This window comes from Oryzias melastigma, linkage group LG10 (genome assembly GCF_002922805.2).
Source record: "Oryzias melastigma strain HK-1 linkage group LG10, ASM292280v2, whole genome shotgun sequence".
NCBI classification, from domain to species: domain Eukaryota; kingdom Metazoa; phylum Chordata; class Actinopteri; order Beloniformes; family Adrianichthyidae; genus Oryzias; species Oryzias melastigma.
The window spans coordinates 6,026,062-6,050,983 of record NC_050521.1 but is presented as its reverse complement, the minus strand read 5'-3'; the positions used below and the strand labels follow the sequence as shown (position 1 = coordinate 6,050,983).

At 37.9% G+C, this 24,922-nt stretch overlaps 1 protein-coding gene across 6 annotated transcripts in view; it reads left to right on the top strand.

Annotated features, from left to right (window-relative positions):
* Window positions 1-24,922, top strand: part of diaph2 (diaphanous-related formin 2) — a 406,507-nt gene that overhangs the window by 139,852 nt on the left and 241,733 nt on the right. For all 6 annotated transcript variants that reach the window (XM_024283228.2, XM_036214087.1, XM_036214089.1 and 3 more), the window contains 4 exons: window positions 1,220-1,284; window positions 1,999-2,103; window positions 11,506-11,862; window positions 17,524-17,638. In XM_024283228.2, the coding sequence (XP_024138996.1) occupies window positions 1,220-1,284; window positions 1,999-2,103; window positions 11,506-11,862; window positions 17,524-17,638 (642 nt within the window). The remainder of the gene's footprint in view (window positions 1-1,219; window positions 1,285-1,998; window positions 2,104-11,505; window positions 11,863-17,523; window positions 17,639-24,922) is intronic.

Here is a 24,922-nt window from a genome sequence, read left to right as displayed (position 1 = left end):
AACTTTATTTATCCTGTGTTTTTTACAAAGCCAACTTGTTGCACAAAGCAAAAACAACATAAATAAATAAATACTCTTGAATTAGGAAATATAAACTTGACAAGTTGTCAACAACAAAAACGGAAATCACTATGATTGGAAAAATCAAATTACAATTAATTAACAGATCATAGATAATCTGTGGTCCGCACAGATCACTGGCTATGTTTCGGCCCGCACACGTACCGCGGACCTGAGTTTAGAGGAGAAACCACCCGCGGAGGGTGAGAGGGGTGTTTTTTTTTTTTTGTTTGTTTGTTTTATTAGGCCTCACAAATGCGTCGTTATCACAATATCAGCCTGTGCAATACACATATTGAAAAACATGGCTTAAATTACAGTAAATGGTTACCTTAAATGTTTACACATGTAGTAGCAACCTTATGGCAGCTTGAAGTATTTAACAAATTAAATAGACCCCTTTGTGCATTCGACCAATCAGATGGACCTCTTTTATGTTAGATAATTGCCTTTTATATAGACACGGATCATTTAGAGTATAATCTAAGTTCTGTTGAATTTGTTGAAAGTCTGATGAGGTGAAATGGAAATAATGTATTTGCTGCGTGGTCAAGTACCTCTAATAAGATTGTCATTGCAATACTGATCACTAATATCGCACACCGCAGGCTCTTTCTAACATTGTGCAGCTCAAATATTATATATATATATGTATATATACACAAACATACACTTGAAAAGCTTTGTCTCTGAGCAGCAACTAGACACAATCCTGCAGGAAAAGCTAAATAATATGTTATAAAATAGGTCTTATAATTTGTCCAAAGCGTTTTTATTTTTAAGCCAAATAACCACAATTTAAGGATTAAAGAGCTGTATGTTCGAGGACATGCCTTAATTTTTGACATTTTTATCATTTCTTGTTTTTTTGCCATTCTAAATTTATATTTATATTTTTTATCATCTGTGCATGTGTACACATTGTCACTGTCACTGATATTAATTATCATTTTCAAAACATGCTAAAATTGTAATTTTAATTTTTTATTGCAATTGCAATTACACACTCAGTTGGCTTTGAAACAAGCCACAGGAGCTTTCAAAAGTAAACTTGGCGTGACGTCTTTAATAATATTAGCAGATGGAGACTTTCCTTTAAAAGCTGTCATTTCTCCCTAAAAGGTCTGAACTATATCTCATCACTGCGGTTGTCTTGCAGATCAGTGTGTGGATAAAGCCAAAGTTGAAGAGAGTGAACTGAAGGCTGCAGAATACTCCAAAAAGGTGAGGCATTAATCACTCCCTTTTGGTTGGCCAGCTCCCATCAGCAATCTTTTTTTTTTCGCCTGATCCCCCAGACAAGCTATTGATTTTCCATGCCCTGATCAATACCTGGCTGTGACGCTACATGATCCGTATCAGCATTACAAGAATCGATGGCGATGTTCTGATGTATACTTATTTGTGCATTGTGCCAGGGAGAGTGAAGTTATGTCCAGCTTTTTTTTTTTTTTTTGCAATTCAGCATTTCATAATGGTCATTTTCTCTCTTATCTCCTATTTTTAATTTTATTGAGAAAAAAAATTCACAACTTTTTTGCTGTACCTCAAAGAATTAGATGCTTGAAAGCCACATTTAAAAACCTGGAATCGTGACAGGGATCCCGTGGGTGGTTTTTCTTAAGAAAAATGCCCCACCATCCCCACCTTGCACCCTGCTAGGCCGCTGAAGTCATTGCTGCGACACGGCTTGGTGTCTGTAAAGGTTAGATCCATCACATGCAAGTACACAAAGCCTGAAACCAAGACAAAAGACAACATGGCTCCTGGGCTGTGAGAGCTATGAATAGAGAAAGGCCGGAGAGCGTAAAAAAAGTTCGTTCTTCTGTCTGCTGATGCCTCGTGGCCACACTCACGAGACCCCCCGTCGCTCACCTGCCCGTGTGTTTACATGTATTTGCTCTGTTCACACACATGTATGTGTCTCCTTTCTCGCAGTTTGATGAGGAGTTCAGTGCACGACAGGAAGCCCAGGCTGAGTGTCAAAAGTTGGAAGAGAAAATCAAAGAGTTTCAGACCAAGATGCAAGCCTTGGAGGCCCAGGTAAATGCAGAAAAACAAACCCCTCTAAAACTGTCTTTATCGCCTTATAACATAAGAGCAAAGGAGTCAGTCCTAAGGTTTCAAGAGTGCTTTTAATCAGTTTGATAGGCATTCCTTTTCATCCTGAAAATCCCACAAAATGAAACGTTTTGTCTTAAAAGTCTCCGTGCTGATGAGTAATGGCGCCTAGAAAAGGTTTGATTTGGTCAGAAGGATGCCTTTCCAGTCCACTTACAGATGTGAAGCTCCTGTAAGTGGGAGTTATCATCCATGCGAGAACATCTGATTTAATAAAGGGTCAATCTCCTTCCTAAGTTGTAGCTCATCGTACAAGCAAATTGCTCTATTGAAGCTTTTCCTGTGAAATTCTATCATCACAGAGATGGATTGCATTTCTTTTCCAGGCTTCCACGTAATTTCTTCCCAGGCAAAACCCTCCATTTTGAGCACAGAAAATGACTGCTATTTCCCCCTTAACCCAATTTTAAACACTTTAGTACTACCTTGGGATGAAAAAGCAGTTTGCCTATCTGCAAAGGGAATTTAATATAAACCAGCATTGAAAGATGGTTTAGCTACACAAGAAATGGCTTTTTTTTCTTTTAAATATTCATTCCTTGTATTGTGTGTTTGCACTTACCTTTTGAATAACTTTACCAGCAAAGCCAGTTTAAGAACAGTTTTTACTTTTTTAATGCATTAGGGCCCAAAGTTTTGCTGGTGGTGGTTCCTAAAAAAGCTTTTTCTTGAGAAAGTTTGGCAGTTAGATTGATCTTGCAATGAATATAAACCATATTTTCCGCATCGTAAGGAACACTTAAAAGCCTCAATTATTTATTTTTTTTGTCAGTCTTTCTTTTTTTATGAGGTACAAACAAGGGGAGTAATTGTGAATACGCTAATAAAGCTAACATGTCGGACAGTGTCTTTTTTTTACATTTTTCAAGCAAGATTTGAAGTTAGTGCAGTTAAAGTAAACTTTATCTAGCTGTATCAGTCCGTTTTTGACGAGTTGCTAACAAGGTTGGGTTATTGTGAGTACGCTGATGCAGCTAACATGTAGCGGCGTCAGACTTTGGCTCTGTCTGAATTCCTTCACTACTCACTATATAGTGCGTTTGCCATTTTGTAGTTTCGTATGAATCTACAATTCCAAAATCAAGTACACTTAAAACATCAATTTTTGACACGGAAGGTCCTTAACCTTGCTTAAATATGTGAAGACTTGGGAATGAGAATGTGCTGGACCAGGGGGGAATTCAGACATAGCCTATGTCTCTTTTTTCATGTTTTAAGTAAGTTCTTTCATTTGAAGTTAAAGTAAACTTTATCTAGCCGTATCAGTCTGTTTTTAGACTGTTGACTTATCTCTTGTCTGGCTCACTGCACCTTACAGTTCATTGTGCCTTATATATATATATATATATATGTGTATAAATGACAAAAGTTAAAAATGGACCATTTTTGACTATGCACCTTATAATGCAGTGTGGAAAATATAGTATATAAAACATCGTTGCAGTTCTTTTCTTCGCATCAGGCCCACATCTTTTTCGGCTGGCACATTCCCAGAGCCAGGGTTTAGTAATTAGTGCATAGCAAAGAAGTCCAATAGTCGGAGTGTGTTTTGCTTGTTTGTCTTAATGCTCCTTCAAACACTGGGCTGCACTGCAGATGATGTAGACATCACTCTCAATTTAGGAGCATTAAGGCTATAGGTCCTTTATTACGTTCTAAATTTCTCAGGCTGTAAATCGCTGTTAGGAGTTCAGTGTTGTTGAGTTTGAATTGAATTATTTTGATGGTGTTTTAAACTTATCAAATCACCATTGATGGCTATTTTGATATGATAATATACCATATTTACCAGACTATAGGGCACAGTGGATAAGGCACATCATCAATGATCAAATTTTGAACTTGTCATAAAAAAGCTGCATTGAACAAAAAGGCATATTGAGTCAAAAGGATTAGAGATAAGTCCTTCAGTCAGACTTTATTAACTGTGTTCACAGTAAATCTACAACTTGTTCGTAACAACTTGATGCTAGATGGTAGCCACATTAAAAGCTTTAGCTGTGTTGAAATTGAGTAATACTACTAAATCTGACATCACTGTGACTACGCTAACTCCCAACCTAGCTAGTAACACTTAAAAAATAAAAATAAAAATAAAATTGATGCCACTTCACTCTAGCCACATAAACATATTTTACAATAACACCCAACCTTGTTTGCAGCCTGTAAAACAAAAAGCGATGGAAATTTTGACACATTTTGTACCGCTCCACATTGCTTTAGTATCAGAAAACACACCCAGGATTAATCCATAAATAAGGTACTCTATATATATATATATATATTTATTAAAAACATAATTAAACAAAAAACAAGGATTTTAAGTTTGTTTTATGGTGTGGAAAATACTATTCATATATAAATGGATAAAATATGGGCTTTGGGCTGACTGGTTTCTGGGAAATCCCTCCCAGGTTGAGAAATGATAAATCTAGTAATAATAACCTAAGGTAAAAGTACAAAGACAGTTCAATCGTCACCTCAAGCAGTGAGCTCACAGTTTTATTCCTTCAGATTCTGTTCCTTCCTTTATACTCAGATGAGGTTGCAGCAGTGCGTTTTGCAGACTTCTCCACATTTGGCCTGGTGTTTTAGAGAACTCATTAACCACGAGAGCACGGAAACTTCAAATCTGAGTGAGAACACACACTCAGTTTGTCTATCAAAGCATCACTGTCATTTTGCTGCATATAAATGAAGTGAGATCCAAACCTAACCTTTCATCTCCCAGAGTGATTTCTTTTCGGAACGCACAAGTGTGTTTCTGTCATTTCTCTCCACCGTGTTTGTGAACCAGCACGCTTAATGAGTCTTTTTCTGGAACTTTTGGCATTGTAGCATGCAGCGTGCTTGATGTGTCTGTTTGATTATCTCCCAATCAAGTTAAGTGGAGGTTCTGCTTGTAAACATCAACAAAGAACCACCAAATCAAAAAAAAAAAAAAAAACTCCTTTGCCCAAACCTTTGCTTGAAACCTTTCCAGGGGAAAAAAGAAAGGCTGTTCACTGAATCAGCTCTGGATGAGATGAATAATGTAGCACTGCAGTGGTGTGCTGGAACTACATGCTGGCCATCCCATTAATAGGTTTTAACAACTTGGCCTTCTTGTAGCTGACCTAGCATGGCCCCCATAGGAGATGAGGGAGAAGTAGACCAGTCTATCTGTTAGTGCCAAACTGCTTTCTAACCTGACTGATTATAGGATTTGACTGGCAATGACAGCAACATTAATAATGAAGTAACCGTGATGTGGCGAGGTGGGGGCTACTGGTTTAGCCAAAAACACTGTCACTCAAATGCATCTTACATTTATCGCTAAATTTCTCATTTTGCTTTGGATTATGGTTAAAAGACCTGGGAGAGCAGGGATAATAAAATCTCCTATCCTTGGAAATCTCAAAACCCCTAACTAATCCCCAAAGGTTGACATATAAAGTCAAAATTCTTCCAGCTTCAAATATTGCACTTTAGTATCAATTTTCCATTTTTTTCCCCCCCTAATACGCATTAAATATTTAGGTCTCCACAGCCCAAAGTGTTAAGTGGGACTGACTCCATAAAAAAAAAAAAAAAAAGAACAGCTCAGTTGCTGTGGAAAATTTGCACGGAGTGAAATATCAAAGTATGATGGGTACAATTCTAAAACAAAGGCTACACAGTAGAATCAGTGTTCATCTCACATCACAGAGTTTAGAGCTGAAATGTGTTTTGCAATGCCAGAACGAGAAGAAAGTCGGATGAAAGAAGGGTTTTGAAGGTAGACCAGCTGTCAGTGGCGCGGCCCGCGTTCCTTTCATGCAGCCGTTGCTCTCCACTGACTTGAAGAGAGATTGCATCTTGTTTTAGGTGCGGGAGAACAGAACAGTCTGCCCCACGTCCTCACATACGTGGTTGTAATTGTCATTAACAGTGCAAAAGACCCCCCTCTTCCTTTTTTTAACTCTTTTCCAGTTTGGTGTTGGTTTTGTATGTAATGTACTAGTGTTCCTCTTCTCTCTTTCTAACACACCCCATTTGTGCCTCTTTACTGCTCGCTTTGTGTGTTGTGATGTGTGTGTTGGCCATCCTGTGTGTGTGGGTGTATGTGCACAGTTAACTATTGAGAAAGACAAGCTTAAAGAGGCTCAGAGACTCATCTGGGAATCTGAAGCCAAGGTGGGTTTCTATTATTTATGCATGCGTACCAGTTCAAAACCTCACCTCCAATCAAATGACCTTCACAATCAAGTATTGTATCAAATAGTTTTTTAATGATTATTGTCTGATTTATCTTTGTTGCATGCTCATTACTCCCCTCGTCATGCTTTGCATTTTACAGCAACATTTCTCCTAATCCTACATTCCAATTATATATAGAATGTGATCCAATTTCCATGAATAAACAGTTTGGGAAGTTTTTTTATATATATAATTTTTAATCAGGGATAAGTCTGGTACAACAATTTAATCAAATCTCTTTCAGCCTTAATTAGCTGTTCTGCTGACCTCCACATAAAGTCCAGAGGAGTTTAAATTCTAACTAGATCTGTTAGATTTTTCTTTAGCCTGTAGCCAAAGACAGGATGTGCTAAAATAACACAATTTACAAATGTAACCCACTATTAACCTTTTGGCGAAATAAGCTTTGAACACACCTGAATAAGTGTCCTATTCATTCAATTTTAATAAAACAAGCAAAAAAGGAGCAGGTCATTGGATGTCTTCATCCCCTTTATAAAAGCAAGAGTTTCAACACTTTGTTGAATCCAGGTGTGTTAAAACAACAACAACAACAACAAAAACATCGACATTAATACTGGCAGATCAAGGGTAGAATTTGAAAGAGCTTTTCAAAATATGTTAGTTAACAACAAACAGATACTACGTTTTAAAGCCTGCAACTTGGTAAATATAGTTTATAAAACAAATAAAAAAGAAAATATTTGTTTGATGTGCCGCTAAACCAAGACCTCATGTTTATTAGAGCTGAAACAAAGCAGAAATGTCAAAAGCATTTTTCTTATTGGTAATAACTGGCTGAAACCTGGTCATTAAACAGAACAACGGTTCAAAGCACTCTTATGTTTTGACTGATGGATTAGGATGCGTCCTTCTTTAAAGAGCCACTCTTATGATAATAGTATTTTGGTGTTTTTAACGTGTCTTTTTGGAATTTTACTGATGACAGATAACATATATAAAGAAAATTAAAATTGTGCTCCCAGTTATTTTCTCAATTTAAATTGTTGTGAATCAGGAGCAGACGAAAAATTGCCATTTGAAAGAGTTTGTGTTTGTGAACCTACAATCGGTAAGCTACATGTCACGGTTAGGCAAGTAGGAGGAATCCCAGACGTTAGAAAAAGTTACAAGCAAGTTGCAAAGCAAGCCAGGACATAAACTGAGCTGACACTAATGCTGCGTTCACACTGAACGGGATTTGCGTTGCAGAAGGGGCCAGTTTCAATGTTAAGTCAATAGTACAGACGAGAATTTAGGCGATTTGAAGTCTCGCGGCGCGATTTGAGCGGTCTGGGAGCAGCAGACTTGAGAGGCTCGACCAGAGTTCAGATATATAAATTTTGGCAGGTCGCCACGTAACATCTGCCAATCAGGAACTCAGCTTTAGGGATGTGACTTTTTCAGTGACTCCATCAGCGAATAGAATAGCATTTTTTTCCTGAATCTTAACTCTCTTCTATTTCTTTAACTCGCTGAGGCTGCAAGGTTGCCAGAGCGTCCAGCTACTGTTGGGCGAAAGCGAGATACGCTCTGGACAGATTGCTGGCTTTTGCATCCGCATCGGCTCTCTGGCTGCAACCAGCCAGCCTCTCAGTAGTCAGTGGAGCTCGCTCGCTTGATATGCCAGCAGACAGAGAGATGATACGGGTCTGGAAGCTGCTGACTCAAGCCTCCTGAACTTTGTGATATTTTTCTTATTTTTTATCAAGACAATGAAAAGAAAAGTGCCCAATTTTATTTTTATGTTTCCCTCTCTGTTTAATACGACGAAGTGAGCCTTCAAGCTCAGCCACAGAGACACAGAAACACAGCGGAAGTGGCTCTCATACAGACATAGCCCCACAGTGAGATAGAAGCTCCCGATACCTGGAAAATCTTTAAATGATCTCATAAACCCAAACATGAAGACGTGATTACCAATGTTTTAATAGAACTCTTCACATAAGTAAGCCTGATTTCTCAACATCATCTGTGTCTTCCATACATTCTAAGTGAGATATCTACAGACACCGCTCCATATAGTGATCATCCTAAAAACATTGGCTGGTAACTTTTCCCGTATGCGGTCACGGCATCAATCTCAGACAAATGGCGCACGGCGAAAGGGGGCGATTCATGCAAATTTGTTGCACGAATCACGTTAGTTGTGAACGTAGCACGAGTGCTTCAACAGAGTTCCTTAAAAATATAGAACCTAATCAAAGATGTGCAGACAGTTGTGATTAGCAGAAGAATGGGTGGAGTCACAGCAGCCTGAAAAGGAGAAAAGGAAAAATAACAGAAAAAGTAGAACATGACACTACAAGCTGCCCTCTTGCAGACAAATAGATTTGCACCGCTGTTATGTTGGGGACGTGAGGGGCTGTAGGATAGTGGAAGTTTAAACAGATGGATGACGGGAAGTAGGGGCGGGCTTCTCCGTACCAACAGCCCTCAACTTGGAGGGGAATTTCTAATGGATTACTGCTGTACCGTGGAAAATATGTCCAGGTCTCTTGATTTTTGCCAAAGATGGCATAATCATAATAGAAAATAGATCATAAGATTTAGCTCAGTGCGATCCATGCTTAGATATGGACATGGCATTAGTTAGAACTTCAGGTCTATACTCAACTCAGTGAAATAGACTACTTATTTTCTATTCAAGGTGAGCAAATGCAAAAAAAAAAAAAAAAAAAAAAGCTACTATTTTTACAGTTAATGTACATTGATAGATAGTAAAAAAAAATAAAAAAACTAAAAAAACAATCACCCCATACTCACTTCTTTTGCTTGTCTAAAATCACATTTACAATTTTTACTTTAACACTGGCCGGCAGTAAAATCATTAATAATTCAAAACTTTTATCTTTTAGTTTTGGTAACAAACACCAACAAATTCTGCTCTTATAGAGGTGATTTAACCTAATCATGGCCACCTAACCGAATAAACAATTTTGTATTTGAAAAGCTCCTTCTAGCTGGATCTCCAAGAAAACATTGAAGCTTGTTTCTTCTCAGATCACTCATTTTTTAATACAACGATATTGCCTCACCATATTTATTTGCGGCACAGGCTCTATGATTGGTTTGCATACAGGTTAATAGAGAGATGGAGGGCCCTCGATATGGAAACAACTTTGCTCTAATTCAGCATCTCATTTGCTTCCTTTCTCTCATATTAATCTTAAAAGATTGACAGACATGTAATCACTGCATGCAGGTTTCAATGAGGGACTCAGAGCAATCAGTCTGAGGTGCTCCTCGCAGAACACCTTTTTAATTTTGGCTCTAATAAACCATCCGCCAATGTCATTATGTAATAAAACACTATGTAATGTCTTTAAATTCGAAGCCAATTTCATTTAAACACAAAATCAAGTGAGTGGGTAAAATGCAGGTCGGAAAATTGGCTGTGGAAATAAAGAGTGCAAATGGAGAGACTTTTTGGTTAAAGCTGACTTCCAATCTGAACCCTGATGGAACAATAGTGCTTGTAATTGTAGAATTTGCATAACTGTTCTTTATTGCTGCACATTTTGCTTTCAGACTTACTGTGAATTTTCATCAACTTTCTGTAACTGTTCATAGTGTGATTGTTCTGTAGTGTCCATTGGGTTTTATTAGTGTCAGATTAGTATTAAGTAGTAGTATGAAAGCCCACCACTGTCAGGCTCCTGTTAAAGACTTTCTGACAAAGCAGCATACACTTTTTTTTATCTTTTATAAAATGATAAAAAAATCAGTTGATTTTCTTACATGTACACTTATTTTTTTAAGGTCCACTTCAATGAAAAATGTGTTTTTAACACTTTCTTATAGCATTTTTCTTACGATAGAAAACATGTATAAAATAATTTAAGACGAAAACTTCATTTTTGAGTATTTCTTTATACAAATCGGGATGAATCAATCGCAGATGAAATAATGCTGTTGGAAAAAATAAAAAATAAAAAAAGTGAAATTGATGGGTCAAAATCTCACCATTCTGATGCCTCCACTAGCAGACAAGAGGATACATTAACTTCTTCATCTGAGCTGGAATCTGTTGCACCACTAATGTTAGCTTGGGCTTGTAAGGGCCTAAAGGTTAGTGAGAGGGCGTTTGAACAAAGGGGTGATGGTAAATCAGCGCAGGCTTACTTTCACCCCAACAGTTCCGCCCACAACTCAGAGGCGAATTTCTAATGAAGTACTGCTGCTCTGCAGAAACTATGTCCTATTTTGTATGAAAAATAGCATAATCATAATTAAAAGACCTCTGGGAATGCTCTTACACTAGATCAAAGTGTGATTGGAGTCAGACTTTAAAGCATTTTTTATTCACCAGTTAACGTTAAGACAAGTTACCTTTTCTTTATTTTTGCTTTTATAAGCATGGCCTTTCAGTCCAGTTCTTTTTTGTTATTTTTGTTTTTGTTTTTCCCTCATTTGAAGAAATAAATAAACTTCAAACTCAATACTTTTCCAAATTTTTACCTTCCTGATCTAAGGGTATTATCTGAATTCACTCACTACTCCCTTAACCCTGAAGACTTTCAGGTGCCCTGGACTTTAATGCAATTCAAACACATTCTCAATACTTTATTTTTTCTCTTCTAAATTCTAAATATAACTTCACCCATTTATAAAAGTAAAAGCCCACTGCTTTGTGGTCTAAACCCACTAGTCTATTGATCATCGATGCACACTGGTTTTAGCAGAGACCTCTGGATAATTTTCAGACCAATGGCTTTAGAAATAGTTGATTCAGACACCCTGATAAAATGGCCTTTATAGTGCACTAACCAGGGAGTAGTGAGGTAATTTGGACACTGGTGAGATGCAGCATGCAAAATAGTGTAAATTGTGATTATAACAAATACACCCAGAGTTTTTTTTTTTTTTTTGGCCTGTAAAATTTCTCATATAAGTGAGGAAAACTCTTACAGGTCAATCAGAGGGTAATTTCTCTGTAAAGAATTTTGAAAAGGACACAGTGGATACTTGCTTTATCGTCCCTCATCTGAAATGCCAACAAAATTCCTGTTTGTCAAATTGGATTTCTTTCCATCTTGAGATTCTAATCAAACCAGTCTTCCTCACAGCTTCTGCGTCTGTAACACATCTCGTCTTCTGCTGCAGATTGCCGCAGGCCCAGCTGCAGCTGGAGCCCCACCTCCACCACCGTTACCTGGGGCTGCAGCGCCTCCACCTCCTCCACCTCCTCCCCCACCCGGTGGATGCCCCCCACCACCTCCGCCACCTCTCCCTGGCCAGGCCAGCATTCCCCCGCCGCCGCCACCCCCTCCGCCACCAGGTGGAGGGCCTCCACCACCTCCACCTCCTCCAGGATGTGGGCCACCACCTCCTCCTCCATTTGGAGGCCTCGGTGGGCCCCCGCCTCCTCCTTCACTTCCTGTTGTCAAGCTGCCTTATGGACTGGAGCCGAAGAAGACCTACAAGCCAGAAAACGTGATGAAGAGGGTCAATTGGTCTAAGGTATGCTTCTATTTGATTTACTAAAACATGTTTCAAGTAGATCGTGTCTTGAAGGGAAAATAATCTTATCAATACCGGGAGGGAGGGTCTAAAGGCAGGGATAACCAGTTTTATTTAGTCTTAGTTTTTAACTATTGTTCATATTTTGAACCCCAATGAGGGAAATTCCTTTGGGAATTTGGGCTATATAAATAAAATTGAATTGAATTGAATCAATAAAGTTTTTCAATTGCAAAATAATCTTATAGTTTATGAAGACATATTTTAGTGACTTTTCCTAAAATTAAAACTCTTGGCAATACATTTTTCTTTACCTTATTGGGAGATTTATTTTGCTCGTTAAAAAACATTACATTTTAAGAATTTTTATTTAGGGGCTTGAACAAATAAATTACACCCTTGTTTTTATATTAGCTGTTTATCACAATTTTTTTTTCTTATGAGTGCATTCTTGACTTTTCATTCAAATACATTCCTTTATTTAGTAAAACTGAGAGCTCACAATTAAAGTGTTGTTGATTTAGCCTCAACACTGCTTGGCCACAGGGTACACTATCTCAATCTCTGCACTTATTTTTAAATATTTAACAGTAAATAATTTCCAGAGCTTAAAGGTCCTTGAATGTGCATTTTAGTGGCATAGTTGGAGGATGAATTTGTTGTGTAACGTGTCATTACACATACAAACAATTTAAGTACTTTTAGTGTCCTTTGGGCTTCAGCTTATTATAGTTAATTTGCCAATTTTCTCAAAAATGTTTAGCATTTTTGAAGTAGTTATTCACTACAACTCTTTAGTCTTCAAAAACAATTTTTTTAAAACACTTTTTTTGTTTTCTGCTGGTAAAGTGAGTCATTTCAGATGGATTTGAGGGATTTAAAATGTTTTTTTTTCTTAAATAAAGTCAGTTTTATTTCACTTCATTTTTCTAATATTAAAATATTTGAATAGATTTGGTCAAATACCAGCTATTGCAAAAAGTAAGGGATGTTGTAAAGCAAACAGTTCTGTTCAAAAAGTTCAAAAGAAGTCAAAACATCAAGAGTTTTGGTCCATAGAAACAGCTGTCTTATCCGTGACTCTCAAGCATCTGGTAATGTCTTGTAATTATGCTTTTTATTTATTCGGAATGTAATTTTAGTGCTTCAGCAAGGTCATGGTCAACAGATGCTGCTGCACTGATCCAGACAGAAGGGATTTTAAAGATGGCTGCAATGTGTTTAAAGAGAATGACCTCCGTGCTACTTTTTCAATCAATCAAAGAAATGAGAAAAGAGAGGACATTTTCCCCAGAAGCAACAGTCAATTTTACTTTTGGGAAAGCAAAGATAAAAGTTTCAAAGAAAAAAAAAATCTCAGAGTACCTGTAGGCTACAAAAGAAACTTTCTTGATATCAGCTCAAGGAGAGCACATTTGCTCAGTCACCTGACTTCAACTGCGACAGTGCTTCTTCTAAAGAAATCCTAAAATTTTTAAATTAAGACACATTTGTAGTTGACATCCGTTTGGGGGATGAGTAGCCCAGCTGAATATGTGGGTTGCCTCCATGAAAATTTATCACTATGGAAAAATGTAGCTTTGTAATATTTGTCTGAACTTCTAGTCATCTATTTTCTTAACCTACTCCATCCCTAACTGGCTGCTGGAGCCAAACCTAGCTACTGTTGGGCAAAGGGTGGGACACACCCTGGAAAAGTCACCAACCTGTCACGATACATAATCACAGTCACACAAGGGACAATTTGGAGTAATTAATCAACCTATGAAGTATGTTTTTGGACTGTGGAAAAGCAAGGAGAACATCCAATCTCCAAATAGAAAGATCCCAGTCAGGATTTGAACCAGGGCCTTCTCGCTGTGAGGTGAAAATGCTAGCTCCTTGTCTGAGCTTCTGCTTTCTAAATCTTTTGTATTTAGCTACAAAGTGGGAAGTTGGAAAAAATAAAACTAAAATTTGAAGAATTATAAATCCTCTTAAGCACAAGTTTGCAAAATGGTATGTAATAAACAGTGGAAGTGCTACTAGCAGGTACAGCAGTATGATACATCAGTGTGGTAAAATAAAAATGTATATTGAACCAATGAAAACAATTAAATTAATATTTTAAAATTTTTATAGTTTGTCCGCACTGCTCAACAGAATGTGTAAAAAAATGCCAAAGTTATACAAATGTGTATTTCTTTATACCTTGGGTTTTTTGAATAATACAAGAAATGCAAGAAATTGTTTCATATATACTGTATTTATATATACTTACCATATATATATATATACTTACTCCACATGGTGTCCATTTTCTTTGGACACGAGGTCTTAATTTATTTATATTATTTTTATTCTTAAATCGAACATTCTGACATTTGTTCATATTTCGTTTATGTAAGTTTTAATGTGCTAAAATGTGTCTAAGCCCATTAGAATGACAGAATCAAGGGAAACAAGGATGCATTGAAATGTAGAAAACAACTTCAGTTGCACAGAGCAATAGGGCTCATGTTAAAGCTCACTGGTAGCTCATTAGATCAAGTTTGAACAAACGCTTTCCTCCAGACATGAAAAGGCTATCTTTATTCTGCTCAGGCTTCACAGGAAAATCCCACATCCACTCAGTGGATTGGAAGTTCAATAACAAACTGTTACGAAAATTATTGAACAAAATCCTTTGGTTTAAACCCGTGCCAGATGAGTATATTACCAGTCTCTGATTTAGTTGACCCAGATAAACAACTGTTGCAAAAGAAAGCTACTAATAAGGTGGAAATTTTTAATGATGTCTGTCTAGACTCGGGGATAACTTTGGGAAAAGCCTTTTTAAAATTCAATGACTCTTCTGTAAGTTACAGGCTCTCTTCTGTGCTTCTTCTTGAGCTGCAACCTTTTGTTCAAGAATCTAAATTTTAACCAGCTAACATCTAAACCACTTTTGTGAGACTGGGGCAAATAGATAATGAATATTTTTGTAACAATTGATTGAACGTCCGCCATCTTTATGAATGGTCGCCATTTTTGGTTTTTCTAATGGCAAATGTCTTTTTCCTGAAAGAGGGAATCCTTAAGTACATCCATGACAAATTCAGTGCTAGTTATACAAAATGTATGATTTATCTGAAATATCAACCTAACCAAGTCCACAATGTTTGACTCACAGGCCGGGTAGCTTTCTCCAAGTCGAGAAGGCAAGAAAAAGTCTTAAGGAGTACTACTTGTGAACCTGTTAACCCGTATAAGCTAAATTCCTGAACAATATGCTAAAAAAATTATAATAATTATTAGTGATTCCAATGTGGAACAGATTTTCTTGCGCATTTGTGGATTTTGTTCCAGCATTCCAACTTCCTTCCCCAGTCCCAAAACACGCTCCATAGATTAATTACTGGTTCTTAGTCCATTGTGTGTAAATTTGAATGTGTGGGATATTTTGCCTCTGTGTGCGCCCGCAATGGATTGGTGAACTGTCCAGGGTGTACTCAACCTTCTACCGTCACTTGCTGATTCGGGTCTTGCAAACCGGAGTCTGACCAAAAATGAGTTGGTATAAAAAAATAAATGAATTAAAGTCCTTCTGGCTGTTTAGGAGGCAAAATCTTATTAGAACAAACAGGTAGCTCTGGATTTTTGCATCCGATCACCTCTACTGTATGTTCTTGTAAAAACACTTGGTCAGAACAAGCCAAAGGTGCTCTACATACTTGCTAAGTTTATGCCTTAGTCACATGCACCAGTGCAGGGGTTGACCTGTAAAACTGTTGCAGGTTTTTAGGTTGTCCGGATCCGTGGAGGGTGTAGAGAGAGGTAGCGTAGGTGTGCCTTGCTGTTTCGTAGAGGCTCGTGCGGCCACCTTAAGGGACATCATGACAATGTAATGGGGTAATAGAAGTCACACGTATTTATGACGTATGGGGTGATGGTGCTGTATGGTGCCTTAACGCCACATTTTAGTCATTAGTAAGGGGCAAGTACTGACCTCTTACTGACCCATGAAATGCTGGATGCATGTGGAGTGCTGGTGACATGTAAGTGCCCGTAGGAGGACCGTAAGATACCTACACAACCTACACTCCGATCGTCTAATCTCCTTATCTCTAACAGTTAGGCAGTGCGTAAGGAATGCACACTAATCACTTGAACACCACTAACAGGCTCATAGTGCAGTGCGCAGAAAAAAATGTATGACGTACGTAGTGTTGGGACCGAAATTTGGCTCTAAGTAGGAACCGTTATGACTTACGCGGTTCTACCGGCACTGAAAGAAGTTGCTGCATTCGGCTCTTCATTTCGGTGCTTAGTTTCAGTGAAGGTCTATTTATCTTAGGACATGTCAATCACTTCTACTTTGTTCAGTACTTTGAAGTCCTAGCCAATCCTTTTGCCTTTCCAGCGATAGTGGCCAGGCTCTTATAAGACCAGTGATGGGGCGAGCGCGAGCTTCCAAATTGCCAAAGTCAAAGCACTAACTGTTTCCTCCTGATTGAAATAAGTAACGTAGAATGCCCCTCTGACGTGAACAAAACTTGCCCATGGGGAATAAGAGCGTGTACTGTACACAACATTTTTACTTTGATGTGTTTGTAAACAGTAAGGTGCACTGACTGAAAAGTATATGAAAAAAAGGGGGAAAGAAAAAGCTTTAGGCTCTCTGCGGAGTCTGGGCCCGTTTGTCGCTGTTCTTCTTTGGATTTGGAAAGAGGTAGGCATTGCTTTTATTACTGAAGTACCGAAATCGGCACAGAATAGGAACTAAAACTGAAACACAAGAGCCGCTTTTGGCACCGGAACCAAACGAAACGCAATCGTTGCCCAACCCTAGACATACCAGCGTCTTACCTACTTCACACCTACTTATCCTTATGCGTTATAAAATTTCTCACTCCAACCTGTCGCCTGGAGCATACCTGAAGAAAAAATGTGCATTAACTTTTTTGCTTTGCGGGCTCACAGAGCAGTGTACCATCTTAAGTTTATGTGTGGGCCAACTGCGTGCTTCGTGCAGGTTTGCCAATATTTTGCCAGCATACAGCCCACCCATAAGGGCAGTTGTGACTAAGACATTAACTAGCTAAGGATTGCTGTAACTTGCAGAAATTTAATAGTGACAGTAGAAAAGTGAGCCACTGAGCCATGAAAAGCTCCAGCAGTAGCACATCTTACCATTACACTTCTTAGAATGAGTGGTAGGGGAGGTATGGTGTCACAAATACCGTAAGCTTGCAGTAACTACCAAATGTTAGATGGGTTTGTTTATGCTTGGGTCTCCTTTTCACATTCTTGGTGCTCCTTAGAGTTTGAAATCTTTGCCCTGTCATACTGTGTGGGTGCAGAGCCTTGGCTGTCTCATCCTCATCAATTTGAACAGCGGTGGGTGGGGGGCCGATGCAACGATCTGGAGCTTTGATGTGTCTAATCACTCCCCTTTTTTATTGGGTGCAGCCATAATCACGTGGTTTGTCATCACATAAAGACCGTCTGTCTCCCTTTTATGTTTTGTTCTTTTTTTATTTTTTATTTTATTACAGTCTCATTTGCCTCTCTGCTGTAAAGTGTGCCTCACAAGGTCATGACACAAACCCCTTCTTCCAGCCAGAAGAATTTTTTGAGTGGCGGGCTGATGGAGCGACGGTTTCTGATTGTGCTGATAATGGAATCCTTGTGTCATTGCAGATAGTGCCTCAGGAAATGTCAGAGAACTGCTTCTGGATCAAAGTCAAAGAGGAGAAGTTTGAGAATCCTGACCTATTTGCTCAGCTCTCCCTCTGCTTTTCCTCACAGAGTAAAGGTAAAGAGGTGTCATCTTTTTCCATTCCAGCCTTAATTAATGTTCACACACATGCTTCATTTAGCCTCTGGGGCAACAGTTACTAAGACACTTTCATCTTGTGACAGCAATTTTTTCTCACTGAAATGTTAATTATCTTAGAACCAAGCATTTCTTTCAATGCATTTGCACACCTCTTCTGTATCTTCTCAGTTCAAGTCTCTCTGCCAATTAGGGCTACAGTGTTCTTGCTGTGGTGCAGTTATGTTTGTCAAAAAGCCTAAAATATCATATCGCTGAACATTACATTTGGTTTTTGTGCCCATTGAATAAGTCTAAATCTCCTTTCTTTATGTGCTTAGATGTGTACAAGTGCACAATGTTGAACTTGCACATGAATGTGTGAAGCCATTGCAGCTACGCTTGATTTGCTTTTTGCCTTTTCCACTTGAGTGGACCAGCCCCCCATCGGGGGAGATCCGAGGGTTTTGTGAAGGAAGCTCTCAGAGTTTAGTTGTCGTGGCCAGTTTGTCTTTCAGATACACAACCTCGCAGCCTAACTTGCTGATAAATAACAAAAGTGGTGCAGTGCAAGTGTTTGTTTTCTTTTTCTTTTTTTTTTTGGGTGGAAGAGGATATATGAAAGCACTTGATGTATCCCCCATGACAGTTTGATTGTTTTCTGCTTTCTTGTCAGTGGACTCATGCATTTGTGTGTGTGTATAGCTCACCCCTCCGATTCCTGCAGCAGTGGGACAGGAGAAGTCAGCGCTTCTGTGCTGTTAAGCACAAAAACAGTCAAATCGTAGCTCTGTCAGCAGCATGTGTGAACATAACTATTCAAAACCCTCCAAGTTTTCCCTCACACCCGCCGTCTGTTTGGACGCCCGTCAGCCTACCAGCACTTTAAGGCTCTGTACTTCTTACAGCCCTCAAGTCTGCAAACTAGATTCATCTTTTTTTTCTGTGCTGCAGAATAAATAGCAATTTTCTCAGGGCTGCTGCAAGGTGATTTGCCTGCAGAATACAGATGGAAGACGGATGGGAGTTGTAAAGAATAGTTGTTGCAAAGTGTAATGAAGTGACATGGATAGTCACTGCAGTCGGTGCACCATCATTCCGAACATAACCAGAATCATTTCTGAAGTGACTAAAGGGTCAAGTAATCAAATGAGTGAAATATTGATCATTTTCAGATTTATTAGACACTTTATTTAAAGACCCACTCTGATAAAAGTGGTGTTTTTAGTGTTTTTAACATGTTTTTGTAGCATTCTTATGATTATGGATACATACATACATATATATATACAGTATATATATAGGGAAGATTTAGATTCTCAAATCCACACTTGCGCTCTTTCTAATTCTGGGTCTACTGTTGTTTTGAAACACATGCACAGTAGTGTTAATCCGGGTCTGTGATGACACATGAAGTTATAAGAAAACTCGGGTACCTCAACGACATGCCAACGGAGCTTGAAAGTGGGAAGCATTATAAATTAAATAAAAAAAATAAAGTGTCCTATTCAATCTCTGCAAGGCAGAACTTGTGTTCTATGGGAGCAAGTTGTGACTGAGATCACCGTCTATGTAAGCTAGGCTAACATTAGTGCGAACAGAAAGCAAACTTTTTCGTTAAATATTTCCTGTGCATTCCTGCAACACCTAACCCATTGGAGAAAAAAATCCTCTGCTGAAGGGAACATCTGCTCTCAAAATAAATCAAGTAAACTTTCCTGGCTAAGAGCAAGAGCATCGTACAGTTTGGAATTGAAGAGTCAGAGTGTAGTGAAGTTGAATACAGTTGTGAGCACTCAGCACCGCAAAATATACTTTTGTTATATTTCAGTCGGTGAGACCGAAACATTATCTTTTGTGAAAAATTGTTCCTTTGTTTCAGATGATTTGAGACTTGTTTTATGTCAGAAACAAACGAAGGAAAGAGGCTGTATGATTCATTAAAGGTTTAATGAACTATTGTCCTAATTGTCCCTATTTTTAGTTAGCATATAGCTTAAACACTTCAAGTTTAAAGCTAATGATGGTTAAGATGTGTATTTTCCATCGGATTTGCGCGTGACTCATTTAGTAGACTAATCGGGGAAAAAAAATAATCAGGGATTAATTAACAGTAAAACATTTGTTTGTTGTAGCCCTATTTGAAAAATAGCTTATTTGCAATGTAGAAAACCTGTACCTGTACCTGTACCTTCTCCAAACTTGTGACAAATAAATCCATGTATGTCCGAGCTGGCATCTGGCTCAAACCTGAACATTGTTGTTGCACCAATAGTATTAGGCTGCTGCCGCTCTGCAGAAATCATGTCCGAGAAAACAACACTTTTTTTAGACAAAAAACAGCTTAATCTTAATTAAAAGACTAGTGGGAACACTTTTGAGATAGAAAGATGTCCAAAGTGGGACTCTAAGGCCAAATCCGAATTCTTCCCCTACGACTTATCCCTACCCCTCCACCTGTTGGGGCATTTGTAGGTGTAGGGGTGTTTGAAATTGTTTAACGTATTGGGGCTTTTGACTGTCCATCCCTCCCCCACGAGGGTGTTCCGCATTGCACTGTGCTAAACTTCTGAAACACAGAAGTTTATATTTAAACGTAAGTACTTTTTTTTGTTTTAGCATGACTTTTTAAAGGTATAAACCAATGTTGTGTATGTTTTTAGAGCACTGGCCGCTATGCACTAATGTAGATGACTGGCGAATAAGATGACATCATTGAGGGGTAGTGTCATCAATATTTGAAGACACTAATTTTTCATGACTCTCTGCTTGGATGGCTAAATCTAGGGGAAGAATTTGGATTTGGCCTTAATCTGGACTATTATTTTAAAGATTTCATTTTCTCAAAATGTCTGTTGTTCAGCATGCCTGACTGTAGTTGGGCTCCAAACAGCCTTTTTTAAATAGTACATGAAATTCCCTTTTTCACCCTGTGGGACTGAGAAAAAGCTCTATAGATAGTGCACGTTCCCGCTGGCATGGTAGGAATTCCTGATCCAGCATTTCCCCCAGGAGTTGTCCCTTTCAGGATCCCTATCAATTACCCCTGCAGTGGCTTCACTGAATCAGCTCTTTTTCCTCTATTGTTGGAATAGAGCATGATTTTCTCATGAATGAAAAATGCTGTTTAATGTTTGATATCCACCAACCCCCCCCTTCACACACACACCCCGTCAGTGGAGTTGAAAGTCAATGAGAGAAAACTTTGATGTAGCTAGCATTGCAGAAAGTATACTAAAATGGATTTTCCTAAAATGGTGTTCTGGTTCATTTGTTTTCCTCTTTTCTTTGATTTATGCCCTGTGATCAAATATGAATGTACACAGTAGTTGTGGTTAAACATTTTGTCAACAACATCCCTTTTTTAAATATCATAAAACATGTTGTTTTGTATATTTTAGCTTGAATTGAAGTTATTTTGTTTAAGCAAAAGTAGGGCAGTCTCGAGTTGATTTTGGGGATTTATCCAGCGTGTCTGAAGCTGAAGTGATAATTCTTAAAGTCTTATTCTCATTGTAGCAGCACACCATGAGCCCTTTGTGCCGATTTGACATAGAAATTGCTGGTGAACATCACCCTTTTATGTAAAGCGCACACAAACATCACTTGAGGATTTTTACTTGGCTTTTTTTTCTTTTTTTATGGTCAATCTTTGTCACAAGATGTGGTTGTTTGTCTGTAAAGCACACTTTTGGTACCTAGTGTATTGTGAAAGATGAGGCAAGAAGGTGTAAATGCTTTCCCTGCAGAGCTGCCCAAACAACATGGTTCCAAAAAGGCTCCTGTTATCTCCACCTTCCTTGGGATTCTTGCTTGTTGCTTGCATTGTCGAGGAACACTTTTGGCAGTAAAAGGGGGAAAAAAACGAATCACTTTAACATCTACCAATTTTCAGCTGCTCGTTGCTTTCAGAGCTTTCTAAAACAACTGAAATGCAAGACTGTCATCTCCCCTGTTGCTTTTATGGGTCCTACTGGTTAATGAGTTTTACCAAGAAAAGAAATAATCAAGACAGATTTTAAGCTCAACTTCTCTCTTTTCGATGTCTTTTTTTTTCTTTATGATGTGACCTGTTAAATATACTTCTGAGGTATGTGTCGAAGACTCAGAAACCAAGGAAGCACCAGGTGTTTTTGCTCCAACACGGCAAGAATTGAGGATAATATTCCATAACACTCATCTTTTTGACTGTATTGGTGATATTATCTATAATGAACGACTTTGTCTAATCAAAATGTCCTGCAACTGTTCCCTAGTTGCAGATAGAAAAGGTTCACGCAGGATGGAAAGCATGTGGAAATGGACGGACTCCTTCAAAATGACTGTGTTTAAAGGCAACATAAAGGCCAACAAGGGGAAAGGAAAAAAAATGAAGGAAGCTCAGAATAGGCTATCAGTGCACACATTCAATTGCTTTGCATTTTCCAGAGTGCTAACTGCTCTGTTCACACATGAGCTCCTCTGGATATTTTCATTACAGCTTTATAGTAGTGACTTTAATGGGTAAATGCTGCAAAAAGTCTCGTCTGGGTTATATGGACATTTGCATTTTAAGTGTGTTAAAAGAATTTGAGGAGTGCACTTCTGAAATAGATCCTGACTTTACATGTTAATATGATGGTTCCTTCTTTTTTTTGCCTCAAAAGTCGTACCAATGTTTTTTTTTTCCAAAAAAAACATATTTTTTCCCCTCTATGACATTATATAGATTAGGACTGTGGATCAGTGGTGATCCGATTCAATTCATGAATCACTGTCAAGGTTTCACAGATCAAACCACAATTCTTACTATTTAATCTTAAAATGTCTGAATGGTTGCAGAATGAATTTCTTTTTACTGGAGGTATGGACATTAAAGTGATATTAATATCTTTATTTAGAACAGGAATTTAGAATGAACAAGGCATAGCTGATACAAATACGGAGATTGTGAAAGAAAGAAAAAATTTTTTGTTACTTTAAGCAATGAAACAAAACATAAATGTCACTGTTGTTGTGTATCATTTAACAATAAATCCTTAAAATGTTCTCCCATTTTTCCATCCTCAAAGCTTAGCTGACACCAGTAGTAGTAAATAGATGACGGTAAATGAAGACACAACACCTCAATAAAGATGTAACAAATAGAAAACACTCAGAGTCCTGTCATCTGGCACCAGTGTTTCCAACAGTCATGTTTACAGACAGACTTTGGTTTTATCTTTAAAGAAAATTGATCACAAGGTTTTAATTAAAGTCATCATCATTGTTTTTTTTTTATATATTTTATATATATGTTTAAATATATATTTTTTAACTTATTTCAGTAAACTAAACTTTTAGCCCTTTTTTATTTATAAAAAAAAACATTTTATAGTTTTTACGTAAAAGATGGAGAAAAAAAATTAAGTAAAAAAAAAAAAATAATAAAAAATCTGGTTTCTGTCTGGTGCACACCAGATAGTAACTGGGGCACACCAGATAGTAACTGGTGCACACCAGATAGTAACCAGATTTTTTTTTTTTTTTTGTTAAACAAAAACTATCTGGTGATCACCAGAAACTATTTAGATACTATCTGGTGCACACCAGATAGTAAACTGGTGGTGTGAACCAGACAGTGATCTTTTTTTTTTTTTTTTTGGTCTGGTTACTTTCTGGTGAGCACCAGATACTATCTGGATGCTATCTGAATATGTCTGTATGGTTGCTACATGTAATTCATTTACTGGATGTTTTACCGGCACTTTCCTTTAGAGATGTGTTCGCTTCTGTTGATATTAGTTTTTGTTTAGCTTATTTACCTAAAATCCAACATCATTCTGCATTTTAGAGAAATAATTTCATTGCCTGAAGTGTGTATTTTTACTAGACTCTACTAGATTAATAAAGATCACGAATTAGTGATCACAGATGTCGCAAATGTTTGTTTTCAAATTTTTGTGAATAAATCAAGAATATCTGAGTATTTGGATAATTATCACAGCCTTTGTATGGATCTTTTCACTTATGTGAGGAATAAAAGCTGAAAATGTGTTAAGAAGATACGTCTCAGCTACTAATGACAATTCAGGTTTGACTTTAGAGCCGCTGTGTATTTTGTGATCATAAATTTGTTATCACACACACACAAAGATGAAAATCTGTTATTGCAGAGAGATCCCTCCATTTTCTTTGTGACACCATCCCTATTATTGTAGAAGGCAGCCAACAATAACTTATTTTATTTTAGGTTTACGTGTTTAAAACATGGGCTTCTTGGTCTCTTTTTGCCCTTTTCTCTGCCTTTGCAGCATCCCCTCTTTCTATACACTCCTCTCCATTGACTCTGAGGCCTTTTTTTTTTTTATTTCTTCTTTTTCTCTCATCTCCCCACAGTTGGCTTTATCAATCAGTGGGTTGTGCCTCTTGGGATCAAATCAGATTCACTCTGGGATTGAATGTGTGTAGCCATGGCCTCCTGCATTTGAAAGCCAATTCATTCAGCTGGAACTTTGCAGTTCAATTTGAAACAAGATTGATGTTGGCAAACTTCACACCGCCTCTCTTCCAAAATGTTTCCTCCATTGGCCACATCAATTGCTGACACACAAAGGGCATATGCCACTTTGTAATGGTGATGTCTGGGCTTCTCGGCAGAAACAACTCGAAGACTGAGAAGCGATTCTCCGTTCCCCCCCCAAATGATTGTAGTGTTTCCTCAAATATAGGGTTGCTTTTGAATTTACTTTACCTGAAGGAGGCCTCAAACTGAGACAGCCCTTCATCATTTTAATATTATTTGTGATTTTATTTTTTTATTTTTTTGTAGAGGTTAAAAGATTTAATGTCAGCGTGTTTTCTTAAAACCATTAACAGTAGATATCATCAGCAACACCTTTGGGTTAGACCGGTCATTGACGGTGCGTCTTATAATCTGTTGTGCTCTATAGTCCAGAGAATACAGTAAATAATCCGTGTCTTTGACATACTGTGAATCTTTAACCATTTAAAGGGCTGATTTTGACATGAAAAAAAGCGTCTTTTTCATATCAGCTTTGCACTGATGCCAATTTACGAAAGTTAAGTGTCAAATACCGGCGCTCTGTGATGGAATCTGCTGATTTACGTTGATTGTGTAAGTTCTTCCAAGCACCGGTGTAAAGGCGTTGAATAAACCCCTCATTTTTATTATTTTTCTCGAGTTTACAGAAAGTGTTAAACCTAAAATATTAATGGCAAACTATATTTTGCATTAAGATCCTGTCTAAGATAGAAAAAGGATGTTGTTTTGTGTGAAAAAGAAAATAAAAGACCACATTTTAC